General features: G+C 41.4%; 1 protein-coding gene across 2 annotated transcripts in view; it reads right to left on the reverse strand.

Annotated features, from left to right (window-relative positions):
* Window positions 1–23,484, reverse strand: part of INSR (insulin receptor) — a 108,617-nt gene that overhangs the window by 71,979 nt on the left and 13,154 nt on the right. For both annotated transcript variants that reach the window (XM_048831215.2, XM_048831214.2), the window contains exon 2: window positions 21,542–22,093. In XM_048831215.2, the coding sequence (XP_048687172.1) occupies window positions 21,542–22,093 (552 nt within the window). The remainder of the gene's footprint in view (window positions 1–21,541; window positions 22,094–23,484) is intronic.

Below are 23,484 nucleotides of genomic sequence, written 5' to 3' on the forward strand. Positions count from 1 at the left end.
GCTAAAAATAATCAAGGAAAGAAGCCTGAAGTCAATGTACAGATACCACATACACTGTTTGAAACGTTTCAATCCCTATATTCTATTAAAATAACTGAAATTAAATAAAAAATATTCAAGCAGTCGGTCGACTACCAAAGTTTTAAAGCAAATCAAACCACTGATCTGGTGGAAGTCCACGGGCTAAGCACAAGATTGCCAACTCTGACGGAAGCTATTCCAAGTCTAGATGAGAGCAGTTTCAAACCTAGCAGCTGCTGATCCCCTGTGTACACCAACACTCACACTGATGCTACCCATTGGTGGAGCTGAACTAGTGGTAGCAACTAAGGGAAATGTTATTAAAATAAACCTAGTGTGGATAAAGCCCCTTGGAAGAGCGGCCATACAGACAAGATCCATCTAAAAAGGAGAGATTTGCCTGGGGTCCTGTCTACACAGAGTTGAAGCCATGTTAGCACCTCCACAGCGCAGGATTTTTGCTTGAAAATGCTAAGACTGTTTCAAACATCAGTATAGACAGGCTCTTACTGAAAACAATGCTCTTGTTAAACATCTGCTCATCCTGTGCTGTGCTATCCTGCTACAGCTTTAAATTATATTTATTTATAATTATTTTATTTACCTACCTACCTCTTATACAGCACTTTTCCCCAATAGATATCCAAATGCTTTACAAAAAGAGCTCACTATCATTATTCCTATTTTAGTGATGGGAAAACTGAGGCACAGAGAAGCAGGGAAGTGACTTGCTCAAGGTCACCAGGCAGCAGAGCTGGGAACTGAACACAGATCTCCAAAGTATCAGTCCAGTGCTCTAACCACCACGCCACACTACCGCAACAAAATACTCTGCAATTTACTGCAGTGAGCTCATCAATCCCTTTAAGTCTCAATAAGAACCAAGGATTTGAAGCCATACCACTTCTTCAAACTAAATTATTCTTCACATAATTAGCTCCTGTCATACAGGTGCCTGATGTAATCTATCGAACCACTGTTATGCCTGAAAAGACTTTGTTCCAAAGTGAAATCTGGAGTTCCTTTAGTTATCAGAAACATCTGACCATGCTGAAAGTGATATATTAATCTTCTATGCTGATCAACATTTATCATGCACTGGGAAACATCATGCTCTAAAATTAAAGTACTAAGCAGGCTGAAATTTATATGTTATACTCTCCAGAGTAATGCCATATTTGCTGAAGATGTCCATTTGTAACCAGACCTTTCATAATTTTATGTGAAGCCACAGTGACGTTACTCAAGCCTTTCCACACAAATCACATGAATGGCACTGTAGATAGCCTCTGCTTCCACACTACAACACCCCTGAGGACTACATGATCCACTTCTCCCCTAGACTTCTAGTCTTGCCATGAATGCAGAGCCTTGTCAGTGACCATGAAGTGCCAGAATCACGGTCTCCATACCATGGCAAATCACTGCACATACAACTCCACATAATTGCCACTTTCACTAAGTCAGCTAGTAAAACTGCTATTGCAGGTTATCCTTTAAATTCGGCAAGAACTACATCAATCTGCACAGATTTACAGAAGAAGCAAGATGAAGAAACGTCAACTTTTAAATCCGATGAAGTGAGCTGTAGCTCACGAAAGCTCATGCTCAAATAAATTGGTTAGTCTCTAAGGTGCCACAAGTACTCCTTTTCTTTTTGCAACTTTTAAAGGTTTCATTTCAAAGTTATTTTGAAAACTCAAATCCTAATTCCTCAATTTGTATTAAGACCATGCTGGGCAAGGCTTTCAGACAATCAGACATCACACTGTGAAGAACTCCTTTTGTCTCTGGCTTTTTGGGAGCTTCTGAGGGGTACTTACGAGAGAAGTCTCCTGGACACATTCAGCCTGAACTGAAGTTATGTAAACACTCTCAGTGCAATACACCTTGCTTCAGAAAGACAACATTCAGAGGAGACTAAAGACAAGGAAAAACAAGCCACTCTTGCTAATATTACTTATAATAAATATGTCACTGTAACCTGTAGCACATACATCTGTTGTGTTGTTTATTTGTATAGTCAAGCACCACATCTCTGGGATTTGAATTTTAATGAATATTTTTACTAACAAAATATTTAAAAAAAAATCTTGTGGAGCATGCAGTATGCAATAGTGTAATACGCATAACTTAAAAACCAGCAGTCTTCCCCTGTAACTTGAGCAGAGTCTGACAGGCAGGGCTCCTCACGTCAGGGCCCAGAGATTCCAGCGTGGCCACACACCAACCAGCAGTAGCAATTCCAAACGATCAGCAACAAGACTTGCACGTCTCCAGAAGCCTTATATGTTAAGTGGAAAAACAAGTGATGTGAAATTTTATGAACTGCTTGAGAAATGAAATCTCCCATTCTCCAAAGAAACAGCTCTTAACGTTATAGCCTCTATCACACACACACTGGTGGAGACTAACATTTTTAGATATCTGTCACACTCATTACTCTCTGATAGAAACAAAATTTCTAGAATCCAGAAATACAACACAACACTTTGAAGCAGCCATAGCTAGTGCAGGTTCAATTCAGGAGTTGGTATAAATAGTTCCTGTCTGCACAGCCTTTTGAAGTGCTAACCACGACTTTTAAAACAATACTTAAAAGTAGATTTTACATACTTGAAAATGAGCAACTCTTTTATACAAGATTAAAGTCACACTTAATTCCTTAGCTGGGTTATTATTTGTTTCTCTGGCACCTGTCCAGAACTTTAGGTACCTCCCAAGAACTAAAAAACATTCAGTCACAAAATTAAAATGGAAGAAAATATTCAGTACAATACTTAGATTAATCAGACTCTCCCAGAGACCTCACCTCTACCCAAGCATATCACATGAGCACAACAAATCTTCCTTAGAATCATAGAATATCAGGGTTAGAAGGGACCTCAGGAGGTCATCTAGTCCAATCCCCTGCTCAAAGCAGGACCAATCCCCAATTTTTACACCAGATCCCAAATGGCCCCCTCAAGGATTGAACTCACAACCCTGGGTTCAGCAGGCCAATGCTCAAACCACTGAGCTATCCCTCCCCCCTTCCTCTCTTGCTCCTCTCTCTAGGGACCCCCAATCTTCCATTGATGCCCGAGAAGGAGCCCTGGAGTTTGCAACATGCCTGCTAACAGATTCAGCAAAGGAAATATGTTTCAGAGGCGAGGAACTCACCCCCCCAAGAACACCCTGCCAGCAGCTCTCTTCTGGTTTCATTAGGTACCATCTCTGGCACGTCAGAGCAATTCTTACACATTTAAAAAAGGCAGGCAGTAAATTCCCAGGTAAAAAAGCCTTTAAATCAGAAAAGAAGTTGGAGACATATCAACAACTATTCTATTTAATTATTTAAATAGAATAAATAGAATAAATAAATAGAATAATAATAATAATTAAATTTAATTATTTAAATAGAAGCCTTGAAGAAGAGGAGTTGAAAAAGCTTGTACATTCAATGATTATAATTATCCTTTTCACAATGGGGGAAAAAAAACAATCCATAGAGAAAGCAAACTTAAGGTTAGCTAAGTGGCCTTAACTCATCTGCCTAGTGCCACCAGCCTCCCATCTTACATCTGGAGAAACATGCACAGTTAACTTGTGAAGTACTTAACAAGTGAACCATGGAGCACTGGCTTCATATGCAACATGCCATTGACAACAAGCATGAACACTGATTGACAGCAGTATCTGAATAAATTATGGGCATGGATTAAGTAGTTGAAATCTTCCCAAATATTCACAACCGGAACCTCCCCAGCCTCCTACCACTCAACACTCCTTTTAGCCAACAAAGTGCTACAAGGTGTCCTAATAAAAAAACATAAAACCCCAGTAAGTTCATTCACTCCCTTCCAATAGGAAGTCACACACAATTAGAGAATATAATTTGGGAAGCCCGATCGCTGAATTTTTCAACAGCTATTGTTACAACATGAGAATGGCTTGGTGTCACTTCCTCCAGGACAGATTACTCCTTGACTAACCTCATAATGGAGTCAAAAGGTCCCCAAATCCTTAAGCCCTGTGCTGGGAACACCTTTGCATTGGTCACACTTACATCACAGTGCTTCAACACAGTTTATTTACACAAGTAATACTTGTTAAACTCCATTCCGGCTGGAGAAAGATTCTTATAAAAAAAGTCAAACTATTCCTTTTAAAAGGTACCTACTTTCAAGGCAATAATCTTAATGTCAAAGATAAGTCAAATTTCTGTCAAATGCTATTTTAAAAAAAAAACAAAAAAAGCCCAAACACACAGGATAAAGCCCTAAACCATTTTGGTAAGAAAGCACAGAAAAAGCACTGCTCCCTAAAAGTTCATTCACCTTCCATCCTAGACAACCAGAACAATCCTGCTGGATTTGTGAAATTAAATGAGTACATTCAGAAGTGATCTGGCCTTAAGTGTACAATTAGAAGTGGAAGAAGGAAATGAAGCATAAAGAAATTTGCAAAGCTGACTTTTGCATTTTACTGGTAAGAACTGCATGGGAACCTTATCCTCAAAGCAAGGAAGATCCACCATTTAGCTCAAAATCCCATGCAGCATCAGTAACAGACTTTCAAAAATATGCACTGAGTCACACCTTATAACTGAGATTAAACTCTGGCCTTATATATTCAAAAGAGCTATTTTCCCAGGGGTTTATTATGAGGACAAATCCACTGCTTTTTCTACACAAAATGGAACGAGTGAGGATATGTATTCAATCTACAGTCTGCTTCCCCAGGTGGAGTGCTGATGGCCTCCAGGTTTTACTCAGAGGAGCGCTGAAGCCAAAAAGAAGTCTTTTGTTTGGGATCTTTTTAAGCAGAAAAAAGGCCAAAGCTGATGACAACTTGTAATTACTGAGGATGGCATGCCAAGAACACTTCTGATAGGATGGAACTGAAATGGCAAAAATGTCAAAGTATTCTTGTTTACAAGAACTAAGGAACTGGATTAGTCCTTGTTAGACAAAATATAGATGGTTGGCAAGACAGGTAGGGTTACTAGAAGATACTGCCTTGTGGGAGGGTGGATGGAGATGGATAATTGATACTTCTTTCACTGAATTTTCATTGGACAAAAGAGACAGGGTTAAGCCGTGCTGCCAATGCATTAGCCAAGATGAATGGAGTAAAATTCACTCTTCTGCTACAGAAAAAAGCTTGTACTGAGATCCCCGTTCTTTGCTTATGGGGCTCTACGCTAAAATTAAAAGCTATTTTCTCCACGCAATAGTCTGATATGCAATATTCTGTGCCTCCACAAAACCCAACATTAATTGCCAGACAGCCCCATTAACACAGTTATGGTTTTGGTTTGAGGAAGAGAGATTTTTTTTATGAGTAGCTACATGGCCTCTCTGATTGGTGTCTTACCAGGAAGGTTGAAAAGTACCCCGTGGTGCCTCTTAGGTAGACAGTCCTTAAAGAATATAGTTACATCCAGTTAAGAGGAGGTGGTGAGAAGCAGGTGCCCAGCGTTAGCTGGGTAAGATTGTGTTCCTTATTACAACCTCAGTTAAATCCTGCAGCTAGCCTGGGGCTAGCTTGGATTGTGATCAGATTTACTTTTTTAAAAAGAATCTTTATTCTCTTCCCTCCATCCCCATTCCTCTTCCCTTCATTTGCTTACAGTTTTGTAATCCAGAGCTTTGAAATTTGGGTTGTGGCAGGACTTGAGCTTGATGTAATAGCACTTGCTTGTTTTGCATTTGACTTTTTTACCCCCTCCCATGGTCTGCTTGATGCTGGCTAGATGTTGCTCTTCATTAAAACAATCACTCTCTCTCTTTAATTTGGGCACCGATTCCTAGTCACGTCTATCTAGTTGTAACATGTGTTGGAAAAATTACAGTAGCTGTTTTCATGTCAAACAACTGTCTTCATTTGTAAGTGTGCAATGTGGAGAGGGGTGATCCCTGTGCATCACCGTGCAAGGCAGGATTGGTATTTCACTCTGAACTGAATGAGTGAAATTTGTCTAACTTTCTTTTTTAATTCTCTCCCTCACTGAATGTGTCTGGTATATTTGAAAATGAGTAAGTTAAGTGCATCTTGTAGGAGATTATGGAGGGACTATGCATGATTTACTATTAGGTGTATTAAGCAAGCTGCCTTTCCCCTCCAAGTTAATGCTAGGACGCACTTAGAATCATAGAATCATAGAATATAAGGGTTGGAAGGGACCCCAGAAGGTCATCTAGTCCAACCCCCTGCTCGAAGCAGGACCAATTCCCAGTTAAATCATCCCAGCCAGGGCTTTGTCAAGCCTGACCTTAAAAACCTCTAAGGAAGGAGATTCTACCACCTCCCTAGGTAACGCATTCCAGTGTTTCACCACCCTCTTAGTGAAAAAGTTTTTCCTAATATCCAATCTAAACCTCCCCCACTGCAGCTTGAGACCATTACTCCTCGTTCTGTCATCTGCTACCATTGAGAACAGTCTAGAGCCATCCTCTTTGGAACCCCCTTTCAGGTAGTTGAAAGCAGCTATCAAATCCCCCCTCATTCTTCTCTTCTGCAGGCTAAACAATCCCAGCTCCCTCAGCCTCTCCTCATAACTCATGTGTTCCAGACCCCTAATCATTTTTGTTGCCCTTCGCTGGACTCTCTCCAATTTATCCACATCCTTCTTGAAGTGTGGGGCCCAAAACTGGACACAGTACTCCAGATGAGGCCTCACCAATGTCGAATAGAGGGGAACGATCACGTCCCTCGATCTGCTCGCTATGCCCCTACTTATACATCCCAAAATGTCATTGGCCTTCTTGGCAACAAGGGCACACTGCTGACTCATATCCAGCTTCTCGTCCACTGTCACCCCTAGGTCCTTTTCCGCAGAACTGCTGCCTAGCCATTCGGTCCCTAGTCTGTAGCTGTGCATTGGGTTCTTCCGTCCTAAGTGCAGGACCCTGCACTTATCCTTATTGAACCTCATCAGATTTCTTTTGGCCCAATCCTCCAATTTGTCTAGGTCCTTCTGTATCCTATCCCTCCCCTCCAGCGTATCTACCACTCCTCCCAGTTTAGTATCATCCGCAAATTTGCTGAGAGTGCAATCCACACCATCCTCCAGATCATTTATGAAGATATTGAACAAAACCGGCCCCAGGACCGACCCTTGGGGCACTCCACTTGATACCGGCTGCCAACTAGACATGGAGCCATTGATAACTACCCGTTGAGCCCGACAATCTAGCCAGCTTTCTACCCACCTTGTACTGCATTCATCCAGCCCATACTTCCTTAACTTGCTGACAAGAATACTGTGGGAGACCGTGTCAAAAGCTTTGCTAAAGTCAAGAAACAATACATCCACTGCTTTCCCTTCATCCACAGAACCAGTAATCTCATCATAGAAGGCGATTAGATTAGTCAGGCATGACCTTCCCTTGGTGAATCCATGCTGGCTGTTCCTGATCACTTTCCTCTCATGCAAGTGCTTCAGGATTGATTCTTTGAGGACCTGCTCCATGATTTTTCCAGGGACTGAGGTGAGGCTGACTGGCCTGTAGTTCCCAGGATCCTCCTTCTTCCCTTTTTTAAAGATTGGCACTACATTAGCCTTTTTCCAGTCATCCGGGACTTCCCCCGTTCGCCACGAGTTTTCAAAGATAATGGCCAATGGCTCTGCAATCACAGCCGCCAATTCCTTCAGCACTCTCGGATGCAACTCGTCCGGCCCCATGGACTTGTGCACGTCCAGCTTTTCTAAATAGTCCCTAACCACCTCTATCTCCACAGAGGGCTGTCCATCTCTTCCCCATTTTGTGATGCCCAGCGTAGCAGTCTGGGAGCTGACCTTGTTAGTGAAAACAGAGGCAAAAAAAGCATCCACTTGCTGCAGCATCCACAGTCTTTCAGAGGAGGAGACAAACTAAGCTCCTAATTATTTGATCATAGAAGATCCTTCAGCACTTTTGCTAAAAGTCCAAATGGCAACCCTTGCATCCTGGCCAAATTCCCGTTTGAGGATTACACCTGCCCCTGAGATTTTAGTGTAACACAGTTTGATATATTCTTCCTTACTCCTCACTGTTGTTCAGTATTGCTGTGCTACATCAATCAGCTGCTGCATTTCAACGCTGAGAGGGCTGTGAATTATTCATAAGACGAAAAAATACCCAGACTAGTTCCATCCCCTCAGTTTGCAGAGAGTAGAGGGCAGAAATCCATTTTGGTAGAACCGACATCTACAGTTTATTGGATTGGGCATACTACAAACTAAAGACAGTTACAAGTATTGATGTAACTATAATTATTTTAATATTTGAAAAATTTGAGTTTTTGGGCTGCTTTGCATTTAAAAGTCCAGAGTCTATTTGCCGGGATAAATTTAAAATGCCACTGCTCCGCTCACCCGAACGTTCTTGTTATTCATGTCTTTTACCACAGTATTAGCTCAACATGAGGCAGTTAGTGAGTGGCACTGAAAGTGTCAAAGGATTCCACATCACATAGGGCTTCACTGATATTGACATAGGAGCTAATCTTCCTCCTCCTTTGGCATCAGGGAGAGTTCTACGCTGAAAGTAGCTTTTGGCACCTAGCTCTCTTTGACTCAGAACTGAGACTTTGAAGAGGTAGAGAAGAAACAGGTGAACCAGAGGGAACTAAGCACCTAAATCTTCATGCCGGTGGGAGCTCTAGTTGATGCTATAAGACAACAGGCAGCATCTGATAGTCCTCGAAAGTGTTTTATTCTCACCAGATCTTAACCAAACCAAAAAACATCCACTTATTTATATGGAACATAGGGAAGGAGGGAGGGATCATAATGTTTATACCAAGCCTTTCAAGAAAGACCTAACAGGTAAAGGACTATTAATAACGCTATGGAGGAAAGTTAGCGTAACTATGCAAAACATGGGAATTAAAATGAGTTACACATATTTCAGAGGTTTGAGCATTGGCCTGCTAAACCCAGGGTTTGTGAGTTCAATCCTTAAGGGGGCCATTTAGGGATCTGGGGCAAAAATTGGGGATTGGTCCTGCTTTGAGCAGGGGTTGGACTAGATGACCTCCTGAGGTCCCTTCCAACCCTGAGATTCTATGATTCTATATTAGTGATGGAGAGCTGGTGAATACAGGTCAGGAGAGAGAAAAAAGCAGAACATTAACTCTTTTCTAACCTCCCCGACTAATGAGGCAGTGACATACACCATGGACAAAACAAATGCTGTGTCTAGGCGTGGCGCTAGGGGTGCGATTGCCAGCGTCAGGGAAACATGCTCTCAGGAGCTCTGACCAAGCTAGCACACTGGAAACCTGAGGGTAGCCATGGGAGCACAGGCAGCCGGATGAGCTAGCCGCCCAAGGACCTGTCCCTGGTGTCCGATGGGTATGCATTCAGTGTATCTGTGGCATCGTGGCTACACTCTGTTTTCGGTTCACCACCTCTGTCAGAGCTAGCACAAGTATGTCTTCTCAAGCTGGGAATCATTCATCCAGCTCCGAGTCCGGACATAACCAAAAAGACTAAAATGGCACGTTACAACCAAGAGGAACACAGACCTTTCCAGCTTCCATTGTAGCAGTAGAGGCAAGGAAATGCTTGCTCTCTCTTTGCCATGTTTTCTGTTGTGACAGGATTTATGTGCAGTGATGCAGCTATTTTGGCATCACAGAGAATTCTCGATACCCATTATTTGCAAGCCTTTTGCTTGGTCTGGGAACCTGTGTTCCCATTGTGTGTATCACAGCAGCAATTCTTCTCTGCATTAGATGGCATGTATCAAAGGGTGGCTAATGTCTCAAATGCTAGTCTTGCAGGAGGTAGAACTTGCAGGCCACAGACAGAGCAACTGAACAAACAAAACCTCATATATTTAAACAGAAAAAAGAGGAAAGAGAAGCAAATCAAGAAAGAGCGGTAATGTGAGGAAGCCAGAAAAGCAAACTGGAATGAGAAATCAGGATCTGCAAGCAGCAGTATGGGAGAGCTTTTGGCCAAATGGAGCTGTGTATACTAAATCCTATGTGTGACGTTGCACGCTATATGCTTTATGAAAATATGCTTATGAATGTGAATATGATGTAACTGGGATATGCTTTATGCAAAAGGTCTCTTGGAAGGTACCATTACAAAGCTTATAATCTACTGTGTTCATCCCATTTGTTTGCATGTGTTATTTCTATGTCTGGACTTAGGAGAATAAGACAAACTTGTATCACCGATATAAACATATTAAGTGGAAGCCATTAAGGGTGCTTAAGAATCAATGAACTGTCAATGGCTCTGTTTACTTGCAAACCTTCCTGTGCATGTGTGGGCCAGCCCAGGAAGAACGGAAGCTGGGGTCTTACATGACATGAGACCATGTCACATGATACTGGAATCCATCTTAAATCTGGAACTTTTCCATTTAGAAGGAGGAGTGGGGACCCAGAGAGACAAAAGATTCCTGCCTTGCGCCAAAGCTATAAAAGGGGGTGGAGCAGGGCAAGGGGATGGGCCAGTCACGATAAAGCCCCTGCTTACCACCTGAGATGTCTGCTGGAACTAACAAGGACTGTACCGGGGAAAGGACTGGGCCCAAACTAGGAAGGAGTCTAGTCTGTGAAAGAAGCTTATTGGAACATCTCTAAGGGTGAGATATTACCTGTAATTAGTTTCTTAATGTATTAGGCTTAGACTTGCATGTTTTTGCTTTATTTTGCTTGGTGACTTACTTTGTTCTGTCTGTTATTACTTGAAACCACTTAAATCCTACTTTTTATACTTAATAAAATCACTTTTGTTTATTAATAAACCGAGAGTAAGTGATTAATACCTGGGGGAGCAAACAGTTGTGCATCTCTCTCTCTCTATCAGTGTTATAGGGGGCGGACAATTTATGAGTTTACCCTGTATAAGCTTTATACAGAGTAAAACGGATTTATTTGGGGTTTGGATCCCATTGGGAACTGGGTGTCTGAGTGCTGGAGAGGTAATCTGCTGAGCTGTTTTTGGTTGAAGTCTGCAACTTTGGGGGTGGGCGTGGCCCAGACCCTGAGTCTGCGTTGCAGCAGGCTAGCATGTCTGGCTCAACAAGACAGGGTTCTGGAGTCCCAAGCTGGCAGGGAAAACGGGCTCAGAGGTAATTTCAGCACATCAGGTGACAGTCCTAAGGGGGTCTCTGTGACCAAACCTGTCACACTATGAATCTCATCGATTCCTCTTGTGGCTCCCTTGACAGGTGAATAGTTAAACTAAAGAGAAAAGTCAAAGTAGAAATCTGCACAGTGCCAGTTGTTTTTTATTGTGTTGCTTTTAAGTGGACAGCACTTTCTTAAAAAGTGATTTGAATAATTCATTCTAAAATTTAATCCCTTTCCGCATTATCTGTTTTTCCTCAGAATTTGGGAGTTACATCATGCCACAGAGTGCCATAAATCTCTTAACTGTTCCTAATAAGCTAAACTGAATTAGTTTAGGATGGCCAGTCTTTTACATGCATCACAACAGCCTCAAGCACAAGCACTGTATGTGCTCAATAAAGCTGTCGCTTGGCAAGGTTCAGAACAGACGCCCCACTGAAATTATCGGGTGTCAACTTCCATCTGACATTTGTTAGCACAGGGGTGGGGGGAGTGAGCCAATTCTTATCAGATCTTCAAATAAAAAGAGCACTTCCCCTTCACGTGCTAGCAACTGGAAACATTTCTTTGTGTTTAAAACTTTAAAAATATCTTGCCCTTGAGATTGGCTAAGTCTGTTCTGTACTGCTTTCAATGCCCTTTTCCCACACAAAGGTGATAAAACCAAGTTTATGGTTACAGAAATTCCCAGCACATACAAATCACAGGAAGCTGTTGCTAAGTAATATTTCTACCTAAGTAAACAACACAAAACATTTCCCACACACACCTCTGAACTTTATTATTCAGACCCGCCTTGAAGATATTCACGGTTTCAGAACTTCTGTGAGAAATAGCATCTTTAAGAGCCATCAGGACTATTTCACATTAGTTTACAGGAGCCTTGATCATATAACGGGTTTGCTATGGTTTTGTCCCCTGTGATAGGAAACAGAAAAAAGCTGCCTTATCACATCCCCACAATCTCTTCCTGTTTTTTCCCAGTCAGCGAGACAGATGAAGATTGGAGGGACTCTCTCCACCTTCCAAGCCTATTTGTTGCAGAAACATTCCAGAAACCTGAAGACAAAGTCCCACAACCTCTGTCTAGTTGCTTTTCCTGCTATGTCCCTCTCTTGAAGCTTTTCAGCATGCAAATCATACCAGATCACAGACCTTTAGACCTACTTATTGACTGATAACTTACATCATCTTATTCATCCTGAAGTGTTTACACATACCTTCCACTTTTTGTTTGTAATAGGTTTAGCTCTACCATACAGTCTAGACCGGGGTGGCCAACCTGAGCCTGAGAAGGAGCCAGAATTTACCAATGGACATTGCCAAAGAGCCACAGTAATATGTCAGCAGCCCCACATCAGCTTTCCCCGCCTGCCCCCGGATCCCAGCACCTTCCGCCCACTGGCAGCTCCCCTAATCAGCACCTCCCCCTCCCTACCTCCCCCCACCTCCCAATCAGCTGTTTTGTGGCCTGCAGGAGCCTCTGGAGGGGAGGGGGAGGATTGAGGGCATGGCAGGCTCAGGGGAGGGAGCAGGAAGGGGTGGAGTGGGGGCAGGGCGTGTGGCAGAGCCAGGGGTCGAGCAGTGAGCACCCTCCGCCCCCGGCACCTTGGAAAGTTGGCGCCTGTAGCTCCAGCCCAAGAGTCAGTGGCTGTACAAGGAACTGCATATTATTCAGAAGAGCCGAATGTGGCTCCGGAGCCACACATTGGCCACCCCTGGTCTAGACTTACGAACTAGTGGGGTACTCCTTCACTTCTGCTGTGCAGGGACTAGGAGAAAGAGTATATCTGCAACTTGGTAAGTAACCTGTACTAGCGAGTCACACAGAATTCTGATTCCGCAAATACCGGACATCACGATGTTCAGAGGATGCTACAGACAGTTTACTTGGAAGGGACATGAGAACCTCTTCTCAGTGCAAATGCGGCTCTCAGATAGATGTCCAGGGATTACACGTCTTGTTTTACAGCCCACTTTTATTCATTCATTTCATCTTTCTTCCTCTTTCACACATCTCAGTAGCGTACTTTAGGGTAAATGCTGTAAACGCTTCTCATTTGGAAAATATGGAGTTTAGATTAAGTTAGTTTACTTTAAAAAAAAAAAAAGAACAACAACAACAACAAAAATCCCTCTACACCACTGATCCATCTCTCCTCTCCCCACTCTCCTGGTTCTTCTCCCCTCCTCCAAAGAATTTGGATCATGTATTCAGAAAAAGGTGGATACAAATAAATTATTTTTAATCATACTTTTATATAAATTAAATACATTTTTGTTTTTAAAAAACAAAATTAACTGAAATTAGGACAACCATTGTTAAGGCCTAAATTTACTCTAATCTATTAAAATCACTGAATGTAAAAAAATTAATATTAAGCAGTCTGCTGTCAAAGTTTTCAAGCAAGTGAAACTACTTAAGTGGTGGAAGTCACTGGCCAAGCACCTGGAACCAGTTTGTTGAAATGCTATACCAGCTTTTGACAGTAGTAACAGCTTCTGCAGGTCCAGAGAGAATATTTTCTTCATGTGATTTTATTCAATTAGTTAAATTCAGTGAATTTTGAATGACCTATTAAGAAACCAAATGGGAGCTGAAAAGACAGAAAAGCTTGTTCTCTGCTTCCAATATACGAATATGAACTAGGTGTGGTTGGGTGAGATCTACTAGTTCTAAAATCTTAAAGGACATGGTGCCCAAAACCAATCATTAATTAAACTACAGTTAATACTTTTTTTGTTCATTAAATCCCCAAGCATCTGGCAAATAACATTAAAAAAATGTAAAAAGTTAAGAATCAGATTAAATGCACGTTAAACTATATAACTGCTTAAATAAAAGTGTACGTAGTATCTTTTCCTGGTTACCAAAAAGAAGCACCAAATGTAATAAGTGTAAAGGCTATATTTAGTTGCAAATTAACATGTTTCAAAGGTTAAAAACCAATGAGAATGAACTTCTTTTTAGGAAAAAAGAAAAGGAGTACTTGTGGCACCTTAGAGACTAACCAATTTATTTGAGCATAAGCTTTCGTGAGCCACAGCCCACTTCGTCGGATGCACCCAGTGGAAAAAAACTGAATGCATCGGATGAAGTGAGCTGTAGCTCACGAAAGCCCATGCTCAAATAAATTTGCTAGTCTCCAAGGTGCCACAAGTACTCCTTTTTAAGTAATACTGTGTATACCATATTGTTGAGTTTAGTGTATTCATATTAAGTAATACTGTTGTCTAAGGTTAACAAATCTTTATTAGCCTGTCAAAAGTTTTAAGCCTCTAGACAAACTATCTTCCTGCTCTTAAAATCTATAGGATTAGGAGAAGCCGTGAATCTAGGTCTGCTTTGTCATGAAAAGAAAAGGAGCACTTGTGGCACCTCAGAGACCAACCAATCCACTTGGTTGGTCTCTGAGGTGCCACAAGTACTCCTTTTCTTTTTGCAAATACAGACTAACACGGCTGTTACTCTGAAACTTTTCTTTAGGAAAATAACTAAAAAAAATATAAATGCAAAACAAGATTAAAATTACCTAAGTCATGGTTTCCTACCCGCAGATTTAAATCATAATTAAAACTGGTGCCATAAAATCAGTCCACCCTTGGTTCACAACTATAAAGACTTTTCAGTCACTTACAAGAGACACCTTATGCACACCAGACTGCCTCAAAATCTCGCTTGAGAATGTGAGAGCAAAGCAAAGGGACTTGGGAGGGAATTCTGTTTTGGAGCAGAACTATTCCTCCTCAAGTGGAAAAGACACACACACACACACACACTCTTTTTCTTTCTTTCAGTTAAATGGAAACCACATGGAAAAAAAAGCAAAATATGAAAATGATGTTTGACAAACCCAGTCTGACAAATGTGAGGACAGGGGTACTGCACTTCCAACTATTTTGCCTACTAAATTCTTCAGCGAAGACAAGATCTGGCTGAACAGAGTACAATGAACTGTGAATTATATTTTCATGGTAATAAGAAAAGGAGTACTTGTGGCACCTTAGAGACTAACCAATTTATTTGAGTATTATAAATGGTTTCTTAGTCTCTAAGGTGCCACAAGTACTCCTTTTCTTTTTGCGAATACAGACTAACACGGCTGTTACTCTGAAACCTTTCATGGTAATGGAAGTGAATATATGATTTTAAAAAAATGCTTCAGTAAAACTTTACTGAAGATACACAACAGCCTTACAAAATAGAGCTCCTGAACAGGATACAGATCTGCATGTTCAGTACAAAGTAAAACAGGAACACTTGTCAGCATTTAGCTGCCAGAGACATTAGTGGCCTAGATTCAAGTTCAGAATACAACATCCCCCCCCGCCCCCCCCAAAAACAACAAATTTTAGCAGCCTTAATTGTAAGTTAACTGAATTGCATTTTCCCACCAGCACAAATCACTTTAAAAAAAAAAATCAAAGAGGGCTTTAAACTAGGTTCACGGGGGGAAGGAGACCAAAGCCCTGAGGTAAGTGTGGAAGTGGGATACCGGGAGGAAGCACGAGCAGGAGAGCGCAAGAGGGGAGGACTCCTGCCCCATACTGAGAAAGCAGGACAACAGCAAGTTATCTCAAGTGCCTATACACAAATGCAAGAAGCCTGGGAAACAAGCAGGGAGAACTGGAAGTCCTGGCACAGTCAAGGAATTATGATGTGATTGGAATAACAGAGACTTGGTGGGATAACTCGCATGACTGGAGTACTGTCATGGATGGATATAAACTGTTCAGGAAGGACAGGCAGGGCAGAAAAGGTGGGGGAGTTGCATTGTATGTAAGGGAGCAGTATGATTGCTCAGAGCTCTGGTATGAAACTGCAGAAAAACCTGAGTGTCTCTGGATTAAGTTTTAGAAGTGTGATCAACAAGGGTGATGCTGTGGTGGGAGTCTGCTATAGACCACCGGACCAGGCGGATGAGGTGGACGAGGCTTTCTTCTGGCAACTAACAGCAGTTACTAGATCACAGGCCCTGGTTCTCACAGGAGATGTCAATCACCCTGATATCTGCTGGGAGAACAATACAGCAGAGCACAGACAATCCAGAAAGTTTTTGGAAAGTGTAGGGGACAATTTTCTGGTGGAAGTGCTAGAGGAACCAAGTAAGGGCAGAGCTCTTCTTGACCTGCTGCTCACAAACCGAGAAGAATTAGTAAGGGAAACAAAAGTGGATGGGAACCTGGGAGGCAGTGACCATGAGATGGTCGAGTTCAGGATCCTGACACAAGGAAGAAAGAAGAGCAGCAGAATATGGACCGTGGACTTCAGAAAAGCAGACTTTGACTCCCTCAGGGTACTGATGGGCAATTAATCTCGTTGTTCAACAATAACGGAATACCATTTATTTAAATATTTTTGGATGTTTTCTACATTTTCAAATATATTGATTTAAATTAAAACATGGAATACAAAGTGTACAGTGCATACTTTATATTTATTTTTTATTAAATGTTTGCACTGTAAAAAACAAAATAGTGATTTTTCAATTCACCTCATTCAAGAACTGTTTATCATAAAAGTTGAACTTACAAATATAGAATTATGTACAAAAAATAACTGCACTGAAAAATAAAACAATCTAAAACTTTAGAGCCTGCAAGTCCACTCAGTCCTACTTCTTGTTCAGCCAATTGCTAAGACAAACAAGTTTGTTTACATGTACAGGGGATGCTGCTGCCTGCTGCTTATTTACAAAGTCACCTGAAAATGAGAACAGGCATTCACATGGCACTTTTGCAGCTGGGATTGCAAGGTATTTACGTGCCAGATGCACTAAAGATTCATATGTCCCTTCATCTTCAACCACCATTCCACAGGACATGCATCCATGAGGATGCTGGGTGCTGCTCGATAATGATACAGAGCAGAGCAGACTGATGCATGTTCATTTTCGTCATCTGAGTCAGATGCCACCAGCAGAAGGTTAATTTTCTTTTTTGGTGGTTCGGGTTCTGTAGTTTCCGCATCGGAGTGTTGCTCTTTTAAGACTTCTGAAAGCATACGCCACACCCAGTCCCTCTCCGATTTTGAAAGGCCCTTCTGATTCTTAAACTTTGGGTCGAGTGCTATATCTATCCTTTGAAATCTCACATTGGTATCTTCTTTGCATTTTGTCAAATCTGCTGTGAAAGTGTTCTTAAAACAAACATGTGCTGGGTCATCATCCGAGACTGCTATAACATGAAATATATGCAGAATGTGGGTAAAACAGAGCAGGAGACATACAATTCTCCCCCAAAGAGTTCAGTCACAAATTGAATTGAGGCATTATTTTTTAACGAGCATCATCAGCATGGAAGCATGTCCTCTGGAATGGTGGCCGAAGCACGAAGGGACATATGAATGTTTAGCATATCTGGCACGTAAATAACTTCAATGCCTGCTACAAAAGTGCCATGTGAATGCCTGTTCTCACTTTCAGCTGACATGGTAAATAAGCAGCAGGCAGCAGCATCTCCTGTAAATGTAAACAAACATGTTTGCCTTAGCGATTGGCTGAACAAGAAGTAGGACTCAGTGGACTTGCAGGCTCTAAAGTTTTACATGGTTTTATTTTTCAATGCAGTTATGTAACAAACAATCTACATTTGTTATTTGCACTCTCACAACAAAGAGATTGCATTACAGTACTTGTATGAGGTGAACTGAAAAATTTTATCAATTTTACAGTGCAAATATTTATAATAAAAAATAATATACACTTTGATTTCAATTACAACACAGAATATATATGAAAATGTACAAAAACATACGAAATATTTAATAAATTTAAATTGGTATTCTATTGTTTAACAGTGTGATTAAATCTGCGATTAATCACGATTACTTTTTTTTAATCGCAATTAATTTTTTTGAGTTGATCGCGTGAGTTAACTGCGATTAATCATAGAATCATAGAATATCAGGGTTGGAAGGGACCTCAGGAGGTCATCTAGTCCAACCCCCTGCTCAAAAGCAGGACCCATACCCAATTAAATCATCCCAGCCAGGGCTTTGTCAAGCCTGACCTTAAAAACTTCTAAGGAAGGAGATTCCACCACCTCCCTAGGCAACGCATTCCAGTGTTTCATCACCCTCCTAGTGAAAAAGTTTTTCCTAATAGCCAACCTGAACCTCCCCCACTGCAACTTGAGACCATTACTCCTTGTCCTGTCCTCTTCCACCACTGAGAATAGTCTAGAGCCATCCTCTCTGGAACTACCTCTCAGGTAGTTGAAAGCAGCTATCAAATCCCCCCTCATTCTTCTCTTCTGCAGACTAAACAATCCCAGGTCCCTCAGCCTCTCCTCATAACTCATGTGTTCCAGACCCCTAATCATTTTTGTTGCCCTTCGCTGGACTCTCTCCAATTTATCCACATCCTTCTTGTAGTGTGGGGCCCAAAACTGGACACAGTACTCCAGATGAGGCCTCACCAATGTCGAATAGAGGGGGACGATCACGTCCCCTCGATCTGCTCGCTATGCCCCTACTTATACATCCCAAAATGCCATTGGCCTTCTTGGCCAATTGACATTGACAGCCCTAGTAAAAACATAAATAAAGAGAAACAGTAAACATGAAATGGGGCAGGGATGTGGAGTAGACGAGGTGGCGGGAGAAAAGGGAGCTGGGCTTGGGAAGAGTATGGAGTGCTACTGGAGAGGCAAATTGGACAGACAGAAGACTTGCTCCCTAGGTCTGCTGCCTCCCTAGCTACACTCTAGCACCGGTTACACCAGACTTTTCTGTGTCTCTACTCATCCTGCTCCCCGACTGAGGCTCACCAGTGGAGTCCCAGCCTGAGAGACTTAGTAAGGTTTGTCAGACCAGGTCTTCTCTGTGGGGAGCTGTGTGTTCAAGCAGAACTATCTGGGAAGCTCGACTCAGAGCAAGGCTGGCAACATTTAATAGAATTTGCTGTGACTTTGAACACTGTTGTTGTTGAAAAGCAGACCATGCTCATGTCCTACGAAGGAAAAGAGCATGGGAGAAATCCCAAGTATAAGAGCATAATGGTAAGTAAGTTACAAGAGCGTGATAGGTAAAATTTTAAAATGAGCTGTTCCTTTATTTGTTCCTGAATGGAAAAATACTGTTCCCTATATTAGCAGCATTACCTAGAAAATTAAAGCTCTGCTTGCTCACTCCAAATATATAACTTTGGTAAGGGAAATTCCATGATGAATAGAGGTATTTAATCCACGCTCCAAACATCAATCACAGCATAATTTGAACCACAGAGACAGCAGAGTGACTCCAGAAGGAATGACAATATATCTTTAAACGGCTATACAACTAAACAGCTGTGTAACAGTCACAGTCAGAATCAAGCCAGTCTCTATTTTATTTTGGGGAATGGGCAGGAACTGAGCAGTAAATTTTAAGCTTCAGATACGTTAAAGGATGAGCTGCATGAGCTTCCCTGAAGTGAAAAGGCCAGAGGCTTTAAAGCATGTTCAGCACCCACAACTGGTGCCAGATTCTCAGAAGAGCACAGCGCCCATTCAGAACTCTTCACTACATGTGAACGCTTCAGTTCCGAAGGGGAAGAAGCCTAACTATGAGAAAGCAGAGCAGTAGACGAAGGACAAATTTCTCTTCCTAGAGACACATGGCTCATCTTTTAGTTACTGCTGTCCCTATGCATGTGGATTTTCTATCAGTCTGTGATATCTGAGAGGAGAATTTTACGTCACTCACTGCAGCTCAAACACTGAACAGCAAAGTACTCATCAATACAGCAGTCATTCAGGATGTTTCAGCCCAGGGAACGCAAACAGTTACTTTATGTATCTTGTCTCTGCAGTGACAAAACAACTATTTTTAAAAGAAAGATTCCTGAGCTAGAGGAAACATGGTCATTCCCTGCACTGCAACATCTCCAAAAGGAGAAAGTGAGAACAATGAACAAAGGAGGAGGAAGCGTGAAAACCAAAATTTCAGAAATTTAAATCACACAGAAAACTAGACAAAATTCTCCCTCCATATTCTCTAATCACTATGGATCAACCTGAAGCGTTTAAGCACCCATTGCCTTGGCATCTAAGCACCAAATATCAAAATGAAGAACCTACATTAAGTTTAATTTATTAAACTCCAAATATAAAGCTCAGCAAGTTTTATTTTATTCCAAAACAATGATCCTACTGAGAACTTTGACAGATTGACTGACTGCATTTTGTCTCAACCTCAGTAGTTTAAAAAAAAAGGGGGGGGTAGAGAGAGAGAGAGAAGGGATAAATTCAAGCAGTCAGACATGATCAAGTCCAACAAGACAGGAGTCCAAGGGACTGCGGGGGCTTGGGGGGTAGTGAATAGTTGCTTGAGGTCACCAGGTAAGCCCCATAAGAAGTGGCCATGGGGTTCTCGGGACAAATGAAAACCAAAGTACAATTCACACGAGCTTACCTTAAGCTTAGCAAAACAGTCACAGACTTTAAGGCAACCTTGGTTGAAGATTATTGTGGAAGGCACAAGAACAGAAGCAGCGAGGGTCCAGAAACGCATTCAGCTTGAGAAGAACTGTCATTTAATCTCTGCCATAGTTACCAGGAGACGAGTGTGCATGTTTTTTAACACTTTCACCACTTATGACTGATCAAAAACAATTAACTTTAAAAAAAAAAAAAACCTTCAGGCAGGTGTCAGAGAATAAGAACATATACATTCCTACTGAGAACACCAATTGGAGAGCTCTTGAATTCAAAGATAAGTCAGTCAAAATACAACTTATCAAGTATGTTTTTCAAGTTGGATGTCAATTAAAAGTGTTGCTACTCTAAATATTTTGACCAAGTTTTGTAAAAGGAAAAGAAAATATATAAGTAAGTTGGTGTGCGTAAGAGAATGACTTTGCAAGCAAGCAAACTAAATGTGTATTCACTTTTTAAAGTTACCATACAAATACAGAGTTGAAATGTAAACATATATATAAAATCACATTCTTCATTTGAAGAGAGAGCACGTGTACATACACACAGATCATTAAGCTGTTTCCAAATTTAAAATTTCAGTAGTTTTCTTTATAAAGGAAGCTAGATGAGAGGTGGATGATGGTGTTGTATTGGGGGAGGGGGATCTTGAAGAAATTGCCATTAATTAGTCAAATAGCCGGGGCGGGGGGAGATAGGTAAAAAAAAAGTTACAGGAACAGTTTAAAAAGCTGAATATTTAGTTCCTAAATATTCAGTATGCAGCTTAGGGTATTGTTATATATTTTAGAATGGGGTCCTTTTTAAAAGGAAGCTCTGCAATAAGAAAATTTTTGAAAAATTAAAATGCCATAAACTTTCTTAACCATGCTCTTCTTTACATTTGAAGAAAAATGTACATCCACATTTGAAATAAAGGTAGCAGCTTATGAAAGAATATATATATTAGTACTTAGACATATTGAATGGCAGCAAGGATGGCACAAAAGCTGCCAGCAGGGCATTCTCAAAATCTAAATAATATTTTTCTCTGTATTCCTACCTCTTTGACAGTGATCGTGGGTCCAGCAGCGTTCAATGAAAATGCCATTTATTACAGTAGGTGGGCAGTTGCTTTTTCCTTTCACAGTTCCTGGACACACATCTCCACACTCTTCTGTGTCATCCTTGTTGGCAACAATGTAATTGTCTTCCACAGAGTCTAAAATCCTAGACCAGTCGATTGTGGACAAGTAACACAGTTCATTGTTCTTCTCGATCCGCACTGAACCTCGAGTAATGTTCATCAGATTATAAAGGCCAATCTCTTTCAAGTGAACCATCTCAAAAATGACCAGAGCATAGTTAAAGAAGAGATGAGTTCCTCGAATCACAGTGAGGTTGGGAAAAAGCCCCTTTAAACTCTCTAAGCCATATACCCGAAAAAGCAGTAAGTAGTCCGTAATCATAGTCAGTTTGGGAAAGCTGAGCTCACGGAAATCTTCAGGCTTGGTTTTAAACATCAGCAAGATTTGCAAGTGGCCCTCTATCACAGTGCAGTTCTCAAGCATATTCAACCGGGTCAGGTTATTCCGAATGTCCATGCTCCCGCAAACTGGAAGGCAAAGAACAGAAATAATTAAATGACAATTTTCTAAAAAAATATATGTTCAACTGCTGTACAATACACTGCAGTCAAACATGACTGGGTGCATTTTAAAGTAGTACGGCTTAAGCACTAGGAAATATTGCAAGGAACAATCCTGCATATATGAGCCTGTCGCTGTGGGCTAGAAGACTTCATAGGCCTTTGTCATTTGCAATTTCTAGGATTTTATGTTTGCTGTGAAGTAACAGTAGTCTAGATAGCCACCTGGCATTCACAAGAGTCGAATAAGCATCTATTCAGCAGAGGATTTTTGGCAAGTATTTAAAGAGAACACCATACCTACCTCATGTCAGATTATGCAATTAATACAAAAGAATTTAATGGGAGTAATTGGGCAATATGGCATCGTATGCAGGGGACTGAAAGAGTGAAGGAAATTTTGTGAAAATGAAAGAACACAGCCTATATTCTAGCTTGGCCTTTATTGAGAGGGTAATAAGGACATTTCTAGATTAGTTTATTTTATTGTTTTTACATTCCATGGTTGAAAACCTTTCCCCTGCAATATCTAGTTAAGCATTTTATTCAACAGAACCAATAATCCAGAGAGAAAACTGGGAAAGTGAACAATCACACAATGCTCAAACTGGTAGAAAAACAGAAACATGAGACCAGGCACCAATGAAACAAAGAACCAAAGAAACCTGGTGTATTTACAACTTTAGACCAGCATTTCTCAAATGCGGCCATCTGGGGCTTTTCTTACAACCACAGCCTCCTGGCTGCGATGTGGGGGAGGCAAAGTAGCGGCCCCTCCCCCTCGCTCCTGGATGCACCACCTTGGTGTTGGTTGCTGGAGACACGGGGCTTTGGACTCGGCCGTGGGACTTCAGGCTTCAGTCCCACGCTACCTCCCCTGACATCCCAACCAGGGCTTAATTTGTCCCCAGGCTTGCCAGGGCTAAGCAAGTCTGCTGTGAAAACCAATACTTGATTAATATCACTTTTCACAACAGACTTACTAGCTAGCAATAAATAAATTACAATGATTTGGACATGTATATGTGCATATTTGTTTGTTTTTCCTAAAGCTAATAAAAAAGCGTGAGAATGGCCACCAGCTCTTGCTGGTGGCCACACTCTGAAGCCACCAAATAATTTGTCCTGAGAACCTCTGCTCTAGACACTGAAAAAAAATTCACCAAGGAGATCAATTGCAACAGCTGGTGCAGGACTGAGTGACAGCGCAAAATCCACAAGTGATTGAGTCTTTTCACAAAACCAGGCTGAGAACCACAGTATCAAAACACAGAGTCTACTGAAAAAGCCTAACTACAGGAATAAGATGTATAGCAAAGCCCAAAACAAGCCATTGCTGAAGTTACCCGCTCAACCAT

The sequence above is a fragment of the Caretta caretta genome, chromosome 25 (assembly GCF_965140235.1).
Source record: "Caretta caretta isolate rCarCar2 chromosome 25, rCarCar1.hap1, whole genome shotgun sequence".
NCBI classification, from domain to species: domain Eukaryota; kingdom Metazoa; phylum Chordata; order Testudines; family Cheloniidae; genus Caretta; species Caretta caretta.